Genomic DNA, 17,621 nt, shown 5'->3' with positions numbered 1-17,621 from the left:
TTTTCCTCTTCTTCTTCACCCTCACAAACCCTTCCAAGGAGGGAAAACACAGAAAAGGGTTCATGTCCTTCCAGTCTGCCCAGGGTCGGAAGATTTTCGGTTTGTTCGAAGATTCTTACCATGGGTTTAAGGACAAGTATTTTAAGGTCCGCCCTGCCAAAGGTCGTCATCCCTTTTGGTTGTCTTTGGAGGGGGTACGGCTCATCCCGACTTATTGGAGTTTCGGGGCAGGGGCCAATACTTTTATTAAGGTAACCTATAGAGGCATGTCGAAGGTGGATAAGCAAATTGCCGAGGTATTGATGGTAGTTTTTGGGAAGAACCAAGTAAATCCCCACCTCCTCATGGGTGACCGGGAGTCCGGTCGTAATTATATTTGTGAGAAGCTTTTTACTTTACCCTTTGTCTTTTTTCTTTCTGTTGATGTTATGTGGCGATTAACCGACCTTCTTTATTTTCCTGCAGTGGATATGTCCGCGTCGGTGACGGGTCTTCCCGACTTGTTTCAGACCTTCTTAGGCAATGGTGACGACGAGGAGGGTGACGAGCAACCCACGCCTGAGGGGCCTGATGCTCCCCCGGAGGGCAAGGATGCTCCCGAGCAAAGGGCCGAGACTGACGAGATCGGCACCTCGGCTCAAGGTACCGTGGTTGACGGTGGCAAGGCCGTCCATGCCTCCCCTATCAGCGAGGTGATTGGAACTGGGGGTTCCGTGCCAGAAGCGGATGTTGAGGTGGAAGAGGTCCCCAACCCGAAGAAAAGAAAGAAGGCCTCCACGGCGTCGTCTAGCCCTGAGGGCGTCCTCACCGTCATGGAAAGGAATTTTGACGCCGGGCACTTCATAGACTCCCAGCTGATCCCCGGTACCGAGGAGTATTTCCACGAGTCATCCCTTGCCGGGCAGGCGAGGTGGATGTATCGCACTCTCCTGCGCGGTGCAGTCATAGCTCGGAAGGCCGAGTTCGAACTGTCCGGTATGGAGTCTCTCCGTAGGAGGTTGGATTCTGCCGGGAAGGCTAATAACGAGCTAAAAGTGAAGTTGAAACCCTTCGGGAGCAATTGACTCAATCTTCGGAAAAGCTGGACGCTGCCGAGAAGAAAGCCACCACTGCCGAGCAGAAAGCTACCGCCGCCGAACAGAAGGCAACAGCTGCTGAGAAGAAACAGAAGGAGTCGGATGCGACGGTTGAACGTTTGGTCGAGCGTGAAATGGCTTTGGAGGGTCAGGTCGGCGCGGCGCAAAAGCGTGTGGCCGAAGTTGAGAAAGAGAAGCAGGCCGTGGAGGCCGAACTGTCGACATGGAAGGCGAAGTATAAGGACGTCGTCAAACAGGGCAAGGGTGCGATCCTGGCTACCGAGGAAGCCCTCAAAGCTCAAATTAAAATTGTTGCCCCCGAATTCGACACGTCGGCGATTGGTGTCCGCAAGGTTATTCAGGATGGCAAGGTTGTCGATGTCCCCAAGAAATGAATTCTCTTTTTACGGTTTTTGCCTAGCCGCTTTGTTTTGACTTGTAAACTATTTTAGTTTTAGCCGTTTTTGGCTTGTGAACGATTTGATGTTTAGCCGTTTTTGGCTTGCCAATGACCGTTTTAATCATTTGCTCATGTTGTCGTGATGAATTTCTCCTCATTCGTTTGGTTGTATTTCCGTTTCTTTTAACCGTTTTTGGTTTATTGTCGTCACTTATATCAATGGCATACGGCCTTTTGCGTAGTCGTTACGATTGTGGTTGACGGGTTCCCGGGGTGATCAGTCCCGGGAACGTGCGCCGTTGTTGGACGTGGTGGTTTATCTGGAAAATTAAGTGACAAAATAGGAGAGAAAATTTGCACAAGTCTATCTTATTCGGTAGTTGTATAAAGGACTCGTAAGTCGCTATGAGAAGTTCAAAAGTTAAATTTGCAAATTAACTACTTAGCTAGCCTTGTCGGTTTGTCGGGCCTTCTTCTAGGAGTAGAATCTTCTTAGGTTGTCCGCATTCCATGTTCTCGGGACTTCTTTGCCGTCAAGTCTTTCTAGCTTGAATGCTCCTTTTCCCATCACTTTCCTGATTCTATAGGGGCCTTCCCAGTTAGCCGCTAGCTTGCCTTCTCCGGGGGTCGGCGGGCCGATATCATTCCGCCTTAGGACGAGGTCGTTTGGCTCGAATTCCCTCTTGAGCACTTTGGTGTTGTAGCGCAGAGCCATTCTTTGTTTTAGCGCCGTTTCTGTCAAATGGGCCATTTCCCGGGCTTCATCTATCAGGTCCTTTTCTACGGTTTCCTCTACTCCTTTCAAAAGTAACCGCGGACTCGGTTCACCGATCTCTACGGGTATTACAGCATCCACCCCGTACGTTAGTCGGAAAGGAGTTTCCTTGGTGGAGGATTGCTCGGTCGTTCGGTAAGACCAGAGGACCGATGCTAGTTTGTCGGCCCAAGCACCCTTTTTATTGTCCAACCTCTTTTTCAGCCCTGAAAGGATAACCTTGTTAGCGGACTCCACCTGTCCGTTCGTCTGAGGGTGTTCTACCGAGGAGAACCTTTGCCTTATACCCAGGCCGTTGAGAAATTCCGTGAACTTTTTGTCAGTAAACTGCGTGCCGTTGTCCGAGATGACGACCTCCGGTATCCCGAATCGCGTTATCACTTGCATCCACATGAATTTCCTACAATTGGACGAGGATATGCTAGCTAGCGGTTCGGCTTCTATCCATTTGGTGTAGTAGTCAATTGCGACTATGAGGTACTTGACTTGCCCCGGGCCGACTGGGAAGGGTCCTAAGAGGTCGACTCCCCATTGAGAGAATGGCCGGGAGGTCGTTAGCAGGCTTAACTCGGAGGCCGGCGCCCTGGCAAAGTTGGCGTTCTGTTGGCACTTTACGCATTTTTTCACAAACTCTTTGGAGTCCGTCATCATCGACGGCCAATAGTATCCGGCTCGGATTAGTTTCCTCGCTAGGGCCTTGCCTCCGATGTGGTGCCCACAGCAGCCCTCATGGACTTCCCTGAGGACGTAGTCCGTTTGGTCGGGATGTAGGCAATTCAGTAGGGGTTGGTTGAGCCATTTCCTGAACAGTTGTCCTTGGATGACGGCGTATTTGGCCGCTTCCCTTCTCAACTTCGCCGCATCCTTTTGGTCACTAGGGAGTTTGCCGTGTTCTAGGAAGTCGATGATGGGGTCTAGCCATGAAGAACCTAGGCTTGTCACGTGCAGTGTGATTGCGGGTTCTCTCGTCATGCCTTGAATGAGAGACCGGTTCCCTTCTCCTGGCTTTGTGCTAGCTAACTTCGACAGGAGGTCTGCCCGTGTGTTCCTTTCTCTAGGTACGTGGTGGACCGTGACCTCTTCAAACTTTTGGCTCAAGCTTTTAACTTTTTCCAGGTACTTCTGAAGCAAGGGGTCTTTGGCTTGGTAGCTACCGTTTACTTGGGAAGTGACGACTTGGGAGTCACTGCATATTTCCAGTCTCCTCGCGCCGACTTCTGCCGCTAGGGTTAAGCCTCCTATAAGGGCTTCATATTCTGCCTGGTTGTTCGAGATGGGAAACTCGAACCTGACCGACTGTTCGTATACAACCCCGACCGGGCTTTCCAGGATGATCCCGGCACCTCCAAAGGTCTGGTTGGAGGCTCCGTCCACATGGAGCTTCCACCGTGTACCCACGTCTTCGCTTGGGTCTCCTGTTACTTCAACTAAGAAGTCCGCCATGGCCTGCGCCTTAATGGCTTGCCGGGGTTCGTATCGTATGTCGTATTGGGAGAGCTCGATGGACCAAGTCATCATTCTTCCCGCCAGATCGGGTTTTTGGAGAACTTGCCGGATCCCTTGGTCCGTTCTGACGACAACTTGGTGACTTTGGAAATACTGCTTAAGCCTTCTCGAGGAAGTTAGGAGTGCTAAGGCTAGCTTTTCCAACTTGCTATATCTTAATTCCGCCCCTTGCAGGGCCCTGCTTATGAAATAGACTGGCTGTTGAGCTTTCCCGTCCTCCCGTACCAGAACTGCGGCCAGGGCCTCGCTTGTTATAGCGAGGTATAGGTATAGTGGTTCCCCGTCCTTTGGCTTCCCGAGAACGGGAGGTGCCGCCAGGATTTCCTTGAAATGTTGAAAGGCTTCTTCACACGCGGGTGTCCATTCAAACGCCATCCCTTTCTTCATGAGGTTAAAGAATGGCAGGGCCTTTGTTGCCGAAGCTCCGAGAAATCGGGACAGTGAGGTCAACCTTCCTGCCAACCTCTGGACGTCCTTGATGCAACCCGGGCTCTTCATCTGGAGTATTGCCTGGCATTTCTCCGGGTTAGCTTCTACCCCTCTCTGAGTTATCATAAATCCCAGGAACTTGCCGGCTTCCATGGCGAAGGCGCACTTGAGGGGGTTCAGCCTCATACCGTGTTGACGGAGGGACGCAAATACGCTTTCCAGGTCGTTCAAGAGGTCGTCAGGTCGTGTTGTTTTTGCCAGGATGTCGTCCACGTAAACTTCAACTGTTTTCCCTATGAGGTCGCAGAATATCCTGTTCATCAGCCTTTGATATGTTGCCCCCGCATTTTTCAAGCCGAATGGCATTACCTTATAGCAAAAGGTTCCTCCTGGCGTTATGAACGCCGTCTTGTCTTCGTCGGGACGGTGCATCGGTATCTGATTGTAACCGGAGTAGGCGTCCATGAAACTTAGATATCGGTATCCCGCCGCGGCGTCGACGAGTGCATCTATGTTGGGGAGGGGGAAGCAATCTTTGGGGCATGCTTTGTTAAGGTTGGAATAGTCCACGCACATTCTCCACTTGCCGTTGTGTTTTCTCACCAATACCACATTCGAGAGCCATGTCGAGTAGTCCACTTCACGTATGAAGCCTGCTTCTAGGAGGCTGGCCGTTTGCTTGGCTACCTCCTCTGCTCTTTCCGCCGACATCTTTCTCCTCCGTTGAGCCACTGGTCGTGCTTCCGTCTTGACGGCTAGATGATGCGAGATGATTTTTGGATCTATGCCCGGCATGTCGGCTGGTGTCCAGGCGAACAAGTCCCTGTTGGCTCTTATCATTTCAATCAAAGGCTCCTTCAGCTCATGTGGGAGGTTCTTGTTAACGAATGTGAACTTTTCCTCTTCGTCACCGATTCTAAACTTCTCCAGGTCCCCTTCTGGCTCTGGCCTCGGCTTGTCCTCTATTCTGGCATCAAGGTCGGCTAGGAACACGCCGGATGCTTCCTTGGACTTCTTTCTCAGGGAAAGGCTGGCGTTGTCACAAGCGACCGCCGTCTCGAGGTCTCCTCTTATGGTCCCTATGGACCCATCATCGGTAACGAACTTCATAACTAGCAGCTTGGTGTTGATTATGGCTTCAAAATCATTGATTGTTTTTCTTCCCAAGATGATGTTGTAGGCTGTGGAATCTCGGAGAATTACGAACTCAGCCATCGCCGATCTTCGGCCTTGTATCTGCCCCACCGAGATTGGTAGGGAAATGACTCCGTCTGGTTTGATGAAGTGGTCGCCTAACCCGATAACCCCGTGCTGGTGAGACGTCAGGTCGGCATCCTTTAGCCCTAGTGCGTCGAACACGTTGCGGAACATGATGTTTGAATCAGCTCCTGTGTCGACAAGGATCCGTTTGACGAGGCCGGTTCCCACTCTGGCCGTTATGACCATGGGAGGATTTTCCGGGGCGTCGCTGAACCATTGGTCTTCCGGGCCGAAGGAAATGGATGGAGGTTTTTTGGAGCTCTGCACCGGCGGGGATGAGATCGCCAGAACCTTGGCGTCTTTCTTGTGTGCCGACCGTGATTTTGGTGCAGCGTTTTTTGCCGTTACCACGTTTATCACAGTGAGGCCGTGGTCTCTGTCCTCGGGCTCTTGTCGCCGTTTGGCCGAACGGGCTTTGCCTTCCTCGTCTTGATCGCGGTAACGTCTCCTCGGCTCCCTGATGAGATGGGAGAACGCTGCTAGCTTTCCTTCCCTTATCGCTTGTTCCAGCGCATCCTTCAGGTCAAAACAGTCCTGCGTTTGATGGCCATAACCCTTGTGGTAATCACAATAAAGGTTCTTATTTCCTCCCGTTCGGTCCTTAAGTGTTCGGGGCTTCGGAAGAATTCCCTTCTCTGCTATCTGCTGGTAGACCTCCACAATGGGGAGAGTGAGTGGAGTGTAGTTATTGAATTTCCCGACCCGGGGGAACGGTCGTGGTGCCCTGTTTGACGCTTCCTCCCTAGCTTTTTCCTTTGCTCTCTCTCCGTCGACTGGTTGCCGGGCTTGGCTGTAACCGGACTGCCGCTTATTGGCAGCCACGACTCGGCTGACTTCCTCGTCGTTTATGTACTCCTTGGCCACTGTTTGGATTTCATGCATCGTCCAAACTGGTTTCGTGGTAAGGTGTTTTCGGAAGTTCTCGTTGAGGAGGCCGTTTGTTAGGCAAAGACTGGCCACCGAGTCGGTTAAGCCGTCAATTTCCAAGCATTCGTCGTTGAACCGATCTAAGTACTTCCTTGTCGGTTCTCCTTGTCTCTGGGTTACCCCTAGAAGGTTGATAGGGTGCTTAGCCTTCGCGATCCGCGTTGTAAATTGGGCCAGGAATGCGCGACTGATGTCTGAAAAACTGTAGATGGAACCTTGCGGGAGGCCGTTAAACCATCTGATCGCTGGCCCTGCTAATGTTACCGGGAAGGCGCGGCATCTCACTTCGTCCCCCACTCCCTCCAGATTCATCCTGGCCTCAAAGGCCGTGAGGTGTTCCAGAGGGTCTTGAGTCCCGTCGTATCTCATGTCCGTTGGTTTGTCGAAGTGTTTCGGCAACCGGACCTCGAGGATAGATCGGTGGAACGGCGTGACGCCCATTATCACGGGTTGTCGTGTTCTCTCGGATCTCCCTTCTCCGTCTTCGCGACCTCTTGCCGCTCGGCGGGATTGTCTGCCGCGAGAGTAGATGACTGTGTCATTCCGTCTTCTCGGAATGGGTGACTCCTCTCGCGTGCTCTCTGCTTCCGTCCGGGATGCAGATATGCGCCGCGGGCGGCTTCGGTGAGAGTCTTCCTCCTCGCCCCCGGGAGACGGGGTATAGCTCGGATCGGTGGACTGTCCATCTCGTTCCCGGTCGGCCAGCTGTCGTTCTAGGTTCTGGACTCTGTGGCGTAGCTCCTGCATTATTATGGCGCTGTCGCCGCCCGTTCCCCCGAATGGTCGTGTTCTCGTGCGTTGTTGGGGGGATCTCCGCCCTCCTCTTTGCGAGGCAACGGAGGCTGCCCCTTCCGCTCCGGCTGCTCGAGCTCGGTCGCCGGGACCTAGCGCGACTTCCATTTAGGCGGGACTCCCCACAGACGGCGCCAATGTTCGGTGGTCGGTTTCCGGACAGGTCGGGTGTGCGAGTGAAGGGGTGAGGACGCCTTAGCTTGGGTCACACCGGTGGCGAACTAGTCGAGCAGACGAGCACTTGGTCTGAAGAGAAGATGAGGGGGGTGCCACCTGCAAAGACACTCCGACGCTCAAGTCAGTAATGTGCAGGCGGGCAGAATAACGAGGTGAAAGGATATGACGTACCTCGTGGGAAGAGCCAATCTTCCCTTTATATACATGTCAGTAGTGGGCTCCTCATGGGGACAGGCCCATATTCCCAAGGACGCTGTCCTGCAGCCGCGTGTGAACCGTACAGGACGCGTGTCCGGGTCGGTTGGGGGGCGCGTGTCCGGGTCGGGTATTGCTTGGGTCGGGTCGACCCGTGCGAATTTTGGGCCAGGCCGTAACAATATGTAAACCACAAACTCTAAATTATTTAAGAGGCTATTTTGATAAAAATACTAAAAATATATTATTTTAAAGATGTTTATATATGTCACGTTATTATTGAATGATGTTATTAAACTTGTTAATAATTTATTTTATAATAAATCAGAACAAAATCGATTTATTATGACAATAATAATAAATTTAATTGTCCATATTATACTTATCAAATCCGATTCAATCTGATCGATTTACATCATTTGAATCGAATCATACTTAAATTAAAAAAATAAATATATTCCTAATTTTTTGTTTCACTAACATTTAAATTCCTAAAATTTTAAAAATATAATTAGTTCTTTGGAAAAAAAAATACTCTAAACCTAAGCCCAAGTCCAATCTCTCACTAATCTCCTGACTCGAAAAATGAAAAAGAACTTGGTCCTTAGTAGACAAGACAATTTTTCCATTGGAAACGAATTTGGGGAGCAAAATCTTTTTGCAGAGGACAGGGACGGAGACCCATAGAACAAAAAGGACAGAGACCCGTAAAACAAAAGAGACCAGGACGGGAATAGAGATCCTCACCTCGTAAGAATCCATATAATCTCCGTCATAACAAAAGACTAAAATGTCATTCATATACACATAATAATTTCTGTAACTCAGAAATGGAAAGGTAGAAGTACTCGAATTTGTAGGTATCTACCCCGTCTCCTATCGGTCGGGACGAATTGACATCAAGGCGAGGATGTGTTAACGGGACGGGGCGACCCGACCCGATATAATAATAATAATAATAATATAAAATATATAATATAGAAGAGCTTCTTCTTCTTCTTCTTCTTCTTCACTATGTGAGTGAGTGAGACGGTGAGACCAGATACCAGAGCATCAGAGCTTCTTCTTCTCCAACGCCTGTACTTACCCGTCGTCCTCCCGTCATCGTCGCAGCTTCCATTGACAGCATCGCTGTCTTCCGTTGACCGCTTCATTTCTGAGCCAGAAACCCTTGACTCCTCTATTCTTCGTTCTTTTCTTCAGTCACATGAAAGTGATGAAACCCTAATCTCTCTACTCTCCAGAAGTCCACCTCTCTTCTTCCAAATCTCACTGCCGGCCGCCGCCTCCCAAAACCCCTTCACCGTCGCACTGTCCCAAAACCCCGTCACCGTTGTCGCTGTCTTCACGCGTCATAGATGTTGTAGCAGGACTGCAGGGGCGTCGCGCTGTCGCCGTCTTCGTCGCAGTAAGAGCGTCGCGCCGTCGCCGTTCAGTGAGCGTCACCGTCTTCGTCGTTCTTCTTCTTTGTCGTGCAGTGAGCGTTGTTCTTCTTCGTCCCCTATGGTTTCCATTTAACTTGAAAATTTGTTAATTTCTGTGATTTCTGGAAGATCTGTGATTCATGTTATTTTTGTGATTTTCTGTAATTTCTGTGATTTACCTTGAAGCATTTGTTAATTTAATTTCTGTCATCTATGAGTTTTGCAATTTCTGTGATTTTTTGCAGAAGTAGCCGGTCCCGAGGCTGATTGTTGGAACCAAATAGAGATGGGCATGTCTCCCTTGACAATTTCAAAATGGTTATCTACTGCTTTACTATTAACTCTTGCAAGTGTTGTTATGGTTGATAATGTGGAGTTATATATGTGTGTTGTGTGTGTGATGATCATATCCTTCAGTAATCTTGCTAGCTTCTGCATATTTTTAACCATAGATATCAACATGAACATGTACTTTGAAAGGTCGTGGTCAATTCGTCATGCATTCCTCCATCATTTCTTTAGGACTTTTTCCGTCGTTGATTAAGTTTAACTTTGAAGTTTGTAGGCTCTTGCACCTCATGCCACTGATGCCATGAGGGAGTCAAGGGTTCTCGAAATCATACATGCCGTGAGCTATTCCCATTGCTTTAAGAGGGTGTTAAGTTGTTAACAACTTTGATTGATAAGAGAAAGGAAAGGAATGAAAAGGTTTAACTTTTAAAAGAGATTTATTCGTAGAGTTTTTAATATTCTCATTAATTCCTTCACATCGAAAGTTGTTTAAATGCCAAAATGCTAATTAATTAATTAGCTAATTATTAACCAAATTTCAAATGATACACCTATATGTTTCACTTAGTTTAAATTGTGATTAGCTTGCTTTAAATTGTAGTGTGGACTAGATAGATTAGAAGTCTAAGCTATGATTGAATTATAGAGCAGTAGCCAACAGCCCAACACTAAAATTGGGGAGTATTGTTTAAATAAATTGACTAAAGTTAAATTTAAAATTCGAAGGTAGTTAAAATTTAAATCACTGCACTTTAATTTTAATTTATTGTTAAAATTTGTTGCTGAAAATATCACTGAATTAGTTTTTTTTTGGCTGAAAATCATCATTTACATGAATTTGTTCCTAATTATCCCACTGAACTTTGAACAATTTGTTGAGATAGTTTCTTTGTTGCTTAAAATCATCACTAAGATGAATTTTTTATTGATTATTAGCAGTGAACTTTGAATTTGTTACTGACGTACTCAAATAATTATTTAGCTAAATATTGGTCGTTTTTTATGGTGAGGAACCATACAATAAATTGGCAAAAAATAATTTCAAATTAATTCACAAAAGCATAATGGAGTGATTGAAAAATTTCAAACCTACTTAATTAAATCACGGAAGTGGAATGAAGTCATTGAAAATGTCAAAGTGGGAGTTGGATTTGAGATTTAGACTACCTTTTTTAGCTAAGGCTGCTTATAGTTTGAAGCTAAATTAAATTAATTTTTCATTATACATGTATGTTATTTGGAACAATCATATTATGTTGATTAGCTGTAAATGTACCTCGTTGTGGGAAAATTGTTCGTTTTTTCACATGGTGGTTAACTTAGCGAGAGAGATTATGCCACAGTTGTCCAAGGTTTTGATAAATATGATGGTCTGATTGATGCGGAATTATTTATGAATAGAATCTCCGAACCATCCAGAGGAGAATTGGTGTATAGAACATTTTTTGAAAGAATGGCTTTTTAAGTCAAACCTTATCAAGGCTGCAAAACAGTTAAAAAAAATTAAGAAGTTGAAAATTTTGGTGTTAATTTCAGATTTGAATGCATTTGTTTGGATGTACCGGGAGGCAATATGGAAGTAGAAGGGATTGTAATTATCGGAATTAACAAACAAGAATCTTAAATTAATTCCGGAAACATCTCAACTATTTTTTTCGTCAAGAGCCTTGATTAAAAAAGATAGTCTAGATGTTTCGTGAATTAATTTAAAATTTTTTGTTGTCAATTTCGATAACCACAACCCCTTTTACTTTTGTATTAGCCTTCCATGTATCGAAATAACTGCATTCAAATCTGGAATTAGAATTGGAATTTTTAACTTCATTTTTTTCATTGTTTCTTTGGCACTAATAAGGTTTGAATTAGAGAAACATTCTTTCAAGAATGCTCCATACACTAATTCTCCTTTGAATGATTCCGGGATTCCATCTATATATAGTTTTGCATTAATCAGTCCACAGTATTTATGACAGTCTTTTTCGCTAAGTTGACCACCCTATCAAAAAACAACGAATAATAATTTTCTTATAATTATATTGATCAACATGATATGAATGTTCTAAATGATATATATAAATAATGAGAAATTAATTTAATTTATCTTCAAATTATAAGCAACTTGACCGAAAAAGGTAATCTCAGATGAAAAAGGTGTGAAAATCAACTCCCACCTTGACATTTTCAATGACTATTTCACTTCCGTGATTACTATTCTTTCGTTTCATCACTTTCTTGATTATTCAACTATTCTTTCGTTTCATTGTGTGATTCCTCACCATCAGAAACAGCAGGATCAGCTTGGTAAGAACTACCAATATTTAGCTAAATAGAAGGGGAGTACAAGAGTCATTTGTTTGGATGTACGAGAGGCAACACAAAAGTAGAAGGGGTTGTGGTTATCAAAATTGACAAAGAAGAATTTTAAATTAATTCACGAAAGAAGTCATTGGACGCTATGCATAGCCAGAAGTATTAAGTTGATCTTCAATAGTTTTTGCTGTATATTGCAGATGTTATGATTCAGTTAAACTTTTGTGAACACTAATTTTTTATGTTTGCACTCCTGTTTATGACTTTATTCATCTGTAAATTTAATTTGGCTCCTGGTAATTGTGTAATATGGATTACACAGGAAGAAACATTACATGTATGTCATCATACATGTTATGACTTAAATAGTTAGATAAGCGACACCATAAGAAGAGAAAAATAAATAAATAAATTATAGTTTAATGAAGTTGTCATTTACTAGTATATATTATAAGCTCGCAGTCAATCAAAGAAAAATATATACTTTCACAGTTAATTATTTTAGGCCAAAGGATGATGTATTAGATGCGATTACAACACGTATGTTTCGGAATATCTGGATATATGTAGAAGCAGACTAAAAATCATCATTTGCAATTTTTCATAGATTAATACAATCTCTACTAGAACAATGAAAACGAGATTAGAAATAATTTAGAGTCACAAATTGCAAAAAAGAAGAAAAAATGGTCACTCTTGGTAATTGTAATTATCAAGCATTTGCTTCAGGACCAGGTTTTGAATTCAGAAGTGGCTGGAGAGCTTTGACTACAATAGTCATGTTTGGCCTGAAATCTGCTTCATACTGAACACAAAGTGCTGCAACCGCTGCCAACTACATATATCCACATAAATAATGACTTAGTCTCAAATGCAGTTATATGAAATATTTTGGACATTATGAATCTATATGAACTTAAGTGAAAGACTAAAAACTAAAGGAACAAACCTTAGCAACTGCCTTTGGGGGATAGTCATCGTTTAGCTTAGGATCCACACATTGTTTCACTTTGTCCTCACTCAACCTTGGAGTTGCCTGAATTTTTTTTTTTTAATTTTCCAAAATTTTAAAGAAAAATTATATTAGCTCAAGAATATACAATATATATGGAACAATAACACAAGGTAATTTAATCCTTAAATTTGCATGCATACCCAAGTTACAAGACTTTGTTGCCCTTTGGGCATTGTGTGATCTACTGGCTTTCTTCCTGTTAAGAGCTCTAAAAGCACGACTCCGAAACTGTAAACATCACTCTTCTGTGTTATCTGTCCAGTCATTGCATACCTATCATTAAGAAAAACAAAACCATGAAATTAGTTAACATTTATATTGTTTGCTTTGCATGGGATGCTAAAGCTTGGGCTACAAGAAAGCACAAAAGAATGTGAAAAGTTATATATTTTGCAGAGGGATTTAGATTATAATTGAAGGGCATACTCTGGAGCATGATAGCCAAATGTTCCCAACACTCTTGTTGAATGTAGGCGAGCCGCGGTGTCAGAAGACTGGTTTGTCAAGCTGAAATCTGCAATCTTGGCGTCATAGTCATTGAAGAGTAATACATTGCTGGATCTAACATCACGGTGAACTATAGAAGGCTGACACTTCTCATGAAGATACTCAAGTCCTTTTGCCGCACCAAACGCGATTTTTGCTCTCTGATTCCAGCTTAAAACTGGACCTGGTTCAGCCCCTTGTACACCCTTCCTTCCTATAACAACAAAAAGAAAATAACAAAAGCATAGCATAAGTTTCTTTTCTTTTCTTTTGAGTTTTGTTCTTGTAACCTCTGCTCCATCCATTTTGAATAAAAGAGGTTCAACAAAATGCTATTTCATCAATAGAAAAAGTTGTATAGTTAGGCTTACCGTGTAATATGTCATGCAAAGAACCAAGACTTGCATATTGATAAATCAAGATTTTGTTATTTGCCTCTAGACAGTATCCAATCATCTCCACAAAGTTATCATGCTTCAGTCTTGAAACAACTGATAACTGCATGATCCAATGTGACATAAGGCATTGTAACACAACACTAATATAGGAGCCAAAACATTGCATCAATGGACATTACAATCTTACCTGAGCTGTGAAATCAGTGTCAGATTCTGTTGAAGAACTGGTATCCAGCTTCTTGATTGCAGCATCTGTTCCATCATCCAATTTTGCATAGTAAACCCGTCCATAGGAACCTTCTCCAATGAAGGACTTGGAACCAAAGTTTCCTGTTAACCTATTTAACTCATCCAATGGCATAGATGGAATCTCAATTGGCAGCACTTTCTGTGGAGCACCAGTCTTGGCAGCATTGCCCCTTGGCTCTCCTCTGTCATTGCCTGTTTTCGAATAAGATTGTTGCAAATTTGTTATTCCATAACCTTGGAGATCAAACATAATATTGAACCGATTCAAATATTGTATATAAAATATATACAAGCTCTTCTTGATAGTATTTGAGAGATTACATATGTCAGCTTTCTCTCTATTTCATAAGAGATTGAATTTGATACAATTTAGCTTAGATATGTTCCTCATTTTCACAAAAGCAACATTAGAGCATTAGATGCTCCAAGGTCTAAACAAGGACAGCAACTGTGAATGAATCAATTACATTGTTAATGTAATAGAGGTGAAAAATCACTTATGTTATACGGACATAAAAAATCAGCTACCAAATTAGCTATCTGTATAGAATATATGTTGAAATATAAACTACACATTGAAAATATGTAAAACAATGCATATATTTATGCACAAATTGTGTTAACGCAACCACAATTTAAAATCATAACATAATGGAAGAAATGTTACCTCCTCCACCGTATGTGTTTCCCCCTCGAGGCGGTGCAGTGGTGGCTTGGTTGGCAGGCGGGCCACTGCTCTCCTCCTCTGCACCTCCACAGCACAACATACTTGTTTAAAGCTGCAGGCTTAACAAGCCATTCAGTAAATGATATCCAGTTGAATCACCTGAAAATATAGAATACAATATGATAATGTTCATGTATACATGAATCGAATCTAAAATTTTAAAATTTTGTAGATGAATGAAGCAGTTATAAAAAGAAATGAGATGAGGTTGATGAGGTGATTAGGTTGTAACCTGTGCCTAATGAAAATGGAGGTGGAGGAGGAGGGGGAGGAGGAGGAAGAAGAGGGAGAGGCAATTATGTTAATAATTATTAGAGAAAATAATAATAAAGAAAAATAATGTGAGGCTGAGGGTGAGGCTGATTGATGATGCATAAGAATGGGTGTTAACTGTCAATTGTTGTTGTGGTTTTGGTAACAAAAGGGATCAGGGAAGGGCGGTTATTGTTTATTGCGGGAAAAACGGTTATGAAGATGCATCATGCATGCCCTTCGCTCCCTTTCTATTTTTATGCTTTGCTATTTCATTTCTTATTTACACCATATACACAACCCACCATGCTAAGGATTGTTAAACTTTTTCACCTTAAAATACTCTAATGTTGTATATTTTGTATATAAAGCTAGCTATATTGAAATAGTAAGTTAAATATAACAAACCTCAAGTTCAATTCATTAATTAAGCAAACTCGTATTTCTTTTTAACTTTGACTCATGGATTTATGAGCTCTATTTATCTATATTTATGAATAATTTGGGCAATTATTTTTCTTAAACCAACTTTTTGGTGGATTATCAAACATCATGTGAGAAAAAATACAAGTGAAGTGTAATACCAAGCAATACCAAGCAATATGAATATATGATAGGGCGTATGGTAGTGCTATCTGATGTATAGATTAAAAGTAGAGTCAAATAATATAACACTATTTTTTTTTTCCTTTTTGCACTGTTGGTATAACTCAGAATTTAACAATGCGGAGGGATATCTAAGCTTGGCCATTATCATTTTTTCGTGGTGTTCGACTAAGATTACATTTTGTTAAATAGACCCAAATTAAATCAATTTCGGCTTAAAAAATACAAATTTCCAAAGAAAATGTTAGGCCTCATTTACATGAAGGTGGTGCTTACTTTTGAGTTTTGAGTTTTGACACCTTCATTTGTATCTACTTAATGAATATAATTACTAATTCAACCTCTTTGGTTTCATTAAATATCTTTTACAAGCTAAGTATTAATAATATCTTTTTTTTTAAAAAAAACATTGTTGAGTTTGGAAACTTCAAATTATTGTGATGATCAAACATTGTTAAAAATATTAATTAGAATTATTAATTTGATTTTGACTTCAAAATTAATTGTTTAATAATTTCTGTTTTGTGTGCAGATTTTGTTTATTGGGCTAAAAAATATCATGGTCCCATATGTTCAGGAAACATTCGGCATTTGCTACAAAAATGTTCTAAACATTGGGGCTGAATTGTTTGTTGCATCACAAAATGTTAATTGGGCCAGAGAACTAATAAGAAGCCCAAAACTATTTTTTTTATCCAACAAAATGGTTGGTCCGAAATTAAAGAAAAGAGAGAAAATGATGCATGCTTTCCACGGTTACCCACTTCTCCTTTGGAATGGAATTCAAAGTTAATTCAATGGGTTTAATTGCATTGGTAACAGGAAAGAGAAAGTTCAAATTGATTTGATTGCTTTTATTGTCTCACAAGTTACTATGCATAGAGAAATGGAAGTGGGATTTAATTTGGTTTAATTGCATTAATTGCTTCTAGTGTTTCATTTTCTCGTCTGTCTCTTCTCTCTCTTGGTTTCATATTCTTCATTTTCATCAAAGTCATTTTCCAAGTCTTCCCAAGAAGCCATGAGTCCTTTCTTCTTTCCTTTTTCGGCTTCTCTTCCTTCTTCAGTTTAGGACAATCAGATTTGAAGTGTCCACCCTCTTTACAGTTGTAACAGATTACTTTGCTGAGATCTTTCTTTGTCTTCCTTGAGCTGCTTCCCTTGTTCCGTTTCTTCAGCTTTACCATTTTTTTAAATTTCTTAGCAAACAAAACAAAATCATTTTCAGAAAAGTTATCACTCGATTCATCATCTAGAGGTTCAGAAACAGATTAGAGAAACAGGTAGTATTTCATAACCCTGACACTGAAGACCTTCATCTCATGATTGATCATCTTTCTGAAAAAATCAAATATTTCCTAAGTGAAAACCAAGATCTTGAGTCTCAAATTTCAATACTAAAAGCTGAAAATGATTTTCTCAAAGATAAATTAAGGGAAGCAGAAACTGCTGTTAATCTTGTTGAGAAAAACAAGCGGTTAAAAGCTAAACTTAAAAGCTGTGAATACCATCATTCTATGACTGCAAATCTGAACTATTTTAAAGAAAATGAGTGGCTGTATAAAGAGATAAAAAGACTTAAAGAAGACTTAGCCAACTTTACACAAAGTTATGAAAATTTAAACCAACTATTGACTAGTCAAAAACCTCTTTATGATAAAGCTAGTCTGGGGTTTCATAAAATTGCAAAATTTGTTGAAAAACCTTCTTTTACCAACATGGCATCATCTTCAAATGATGTAAGGTTTCAAAATCCAACAAGCTTTGTGAAAATAGCAACTCATAGATTTTGCAGATTTTGTAATCGGAATGGTCATTTTCCTATTCAATGTTTCTTTAGTGAAAGAATGATTGGAAATAAAGTTTGTAAAATTGTCTGTAATTATAATGTCTTGGGACAAAGAAGATGATTTGACGTCAAAAGATCCAAAAATATTTGGATACCTAAGGTCACTTGAGCTTATTTTGTAGGGTTGCCTAGCATCCAAGTGAAAAGACAACATGTGGTATATGGATAGTGGATGCTCTAGGCATATGACCGGAAAGGCAACATTCTTCATCAAGCTTGATGAATATGATGGGGGGTTTGTCACTTTCGGTGATAATGGAAAAAGGAAAAATAGTGGCCATAGGTAAAGTTGGTAAGAGTTTCTCTTCTTTCATAAATGATGTTTTACTTGTTGATGGTTTGAAACACAACCTACTAAGCATTAACCAATTATGTGATCTTGGTTATGAGGTTATCTTTAGAAAATTGGATTATTTAGTTATTTGTGAAAAATCTGGAGAAATCTTGTTTGAAGCTAAAAGGTACAATAATGTGTAT

At 42.0% G+C, this 17,621-nt stretch overlaps 1 protein-coding gene across 2 annotated transcripts; it reads right to left on the bottom strand.

The window, feature by feature from the left end:
• Nucleotides 1–12,227: 12,227 nt before the first annotated feature.
• On the bottom strand, nt 12,228–14,690 carry LOC130936832 (probable protein kinase At2g41970). 2 transcript variants are annotated; one of them, XM_057866991.1, is made up of 8 exons: nt 14,670–14,690; nt 14,378–14,536; nt 13,649–13,902; nt 13,435–13,561; nt 13,004–13,277; nt 12,718–12,850; nt 12,512–12,598; nt 12,228–12,397 (listed from the first exon to the last, which is right to left on the bottom strand). In XM_057866991.1, exons 2-8 carry the CDS (start codon nt 14,475–14,477, stop codon nt 12,275–12,277), a joined length of 1,098 nt encoding a protein of 365 aa, XP_057722974.1. In that variant the 5' UTR covers nt 14,478–14,536; nt 14,670–14,690; the 3' UTR covers nt 12,228–12,274. The 2 variants fall into 2 exon arrangements, with proteins under 2 accessions (XP_057722974.1, XP_057722976.1); XM_057866993.1 differs by lacking the exons at nt 14,378–14,536; nt 14,670–14,690 and having other exon boundaries at nt 13,435–13,544; nt 13,649–13,722.
• Between the last annotated feature and the right edge of the window lie 2,931 nt (nt 14,691–17,621).

This window comes from Arachis stenosperma, chromosome 6 (assembly GCF_014773155.1).
Source record: "Arachis stenosperma cultivar V10309 chromosome 6, arast.V10309.gnm1.PFL2, whole genome shotgun sequence".
In the NCBI taxonomy this organism is placed as follows: Eukaryota; Viridiplantae; Streptophyta; class Magnoliopsida; order Fabales; family Fabaceae; genus Arachis; species Arachis stenosperma.
The sequence above is the reverse complement of the archived record's forward strand: the minus strand, read 5'-3'. Positions and strand labels throughout refer to the sequence as shown.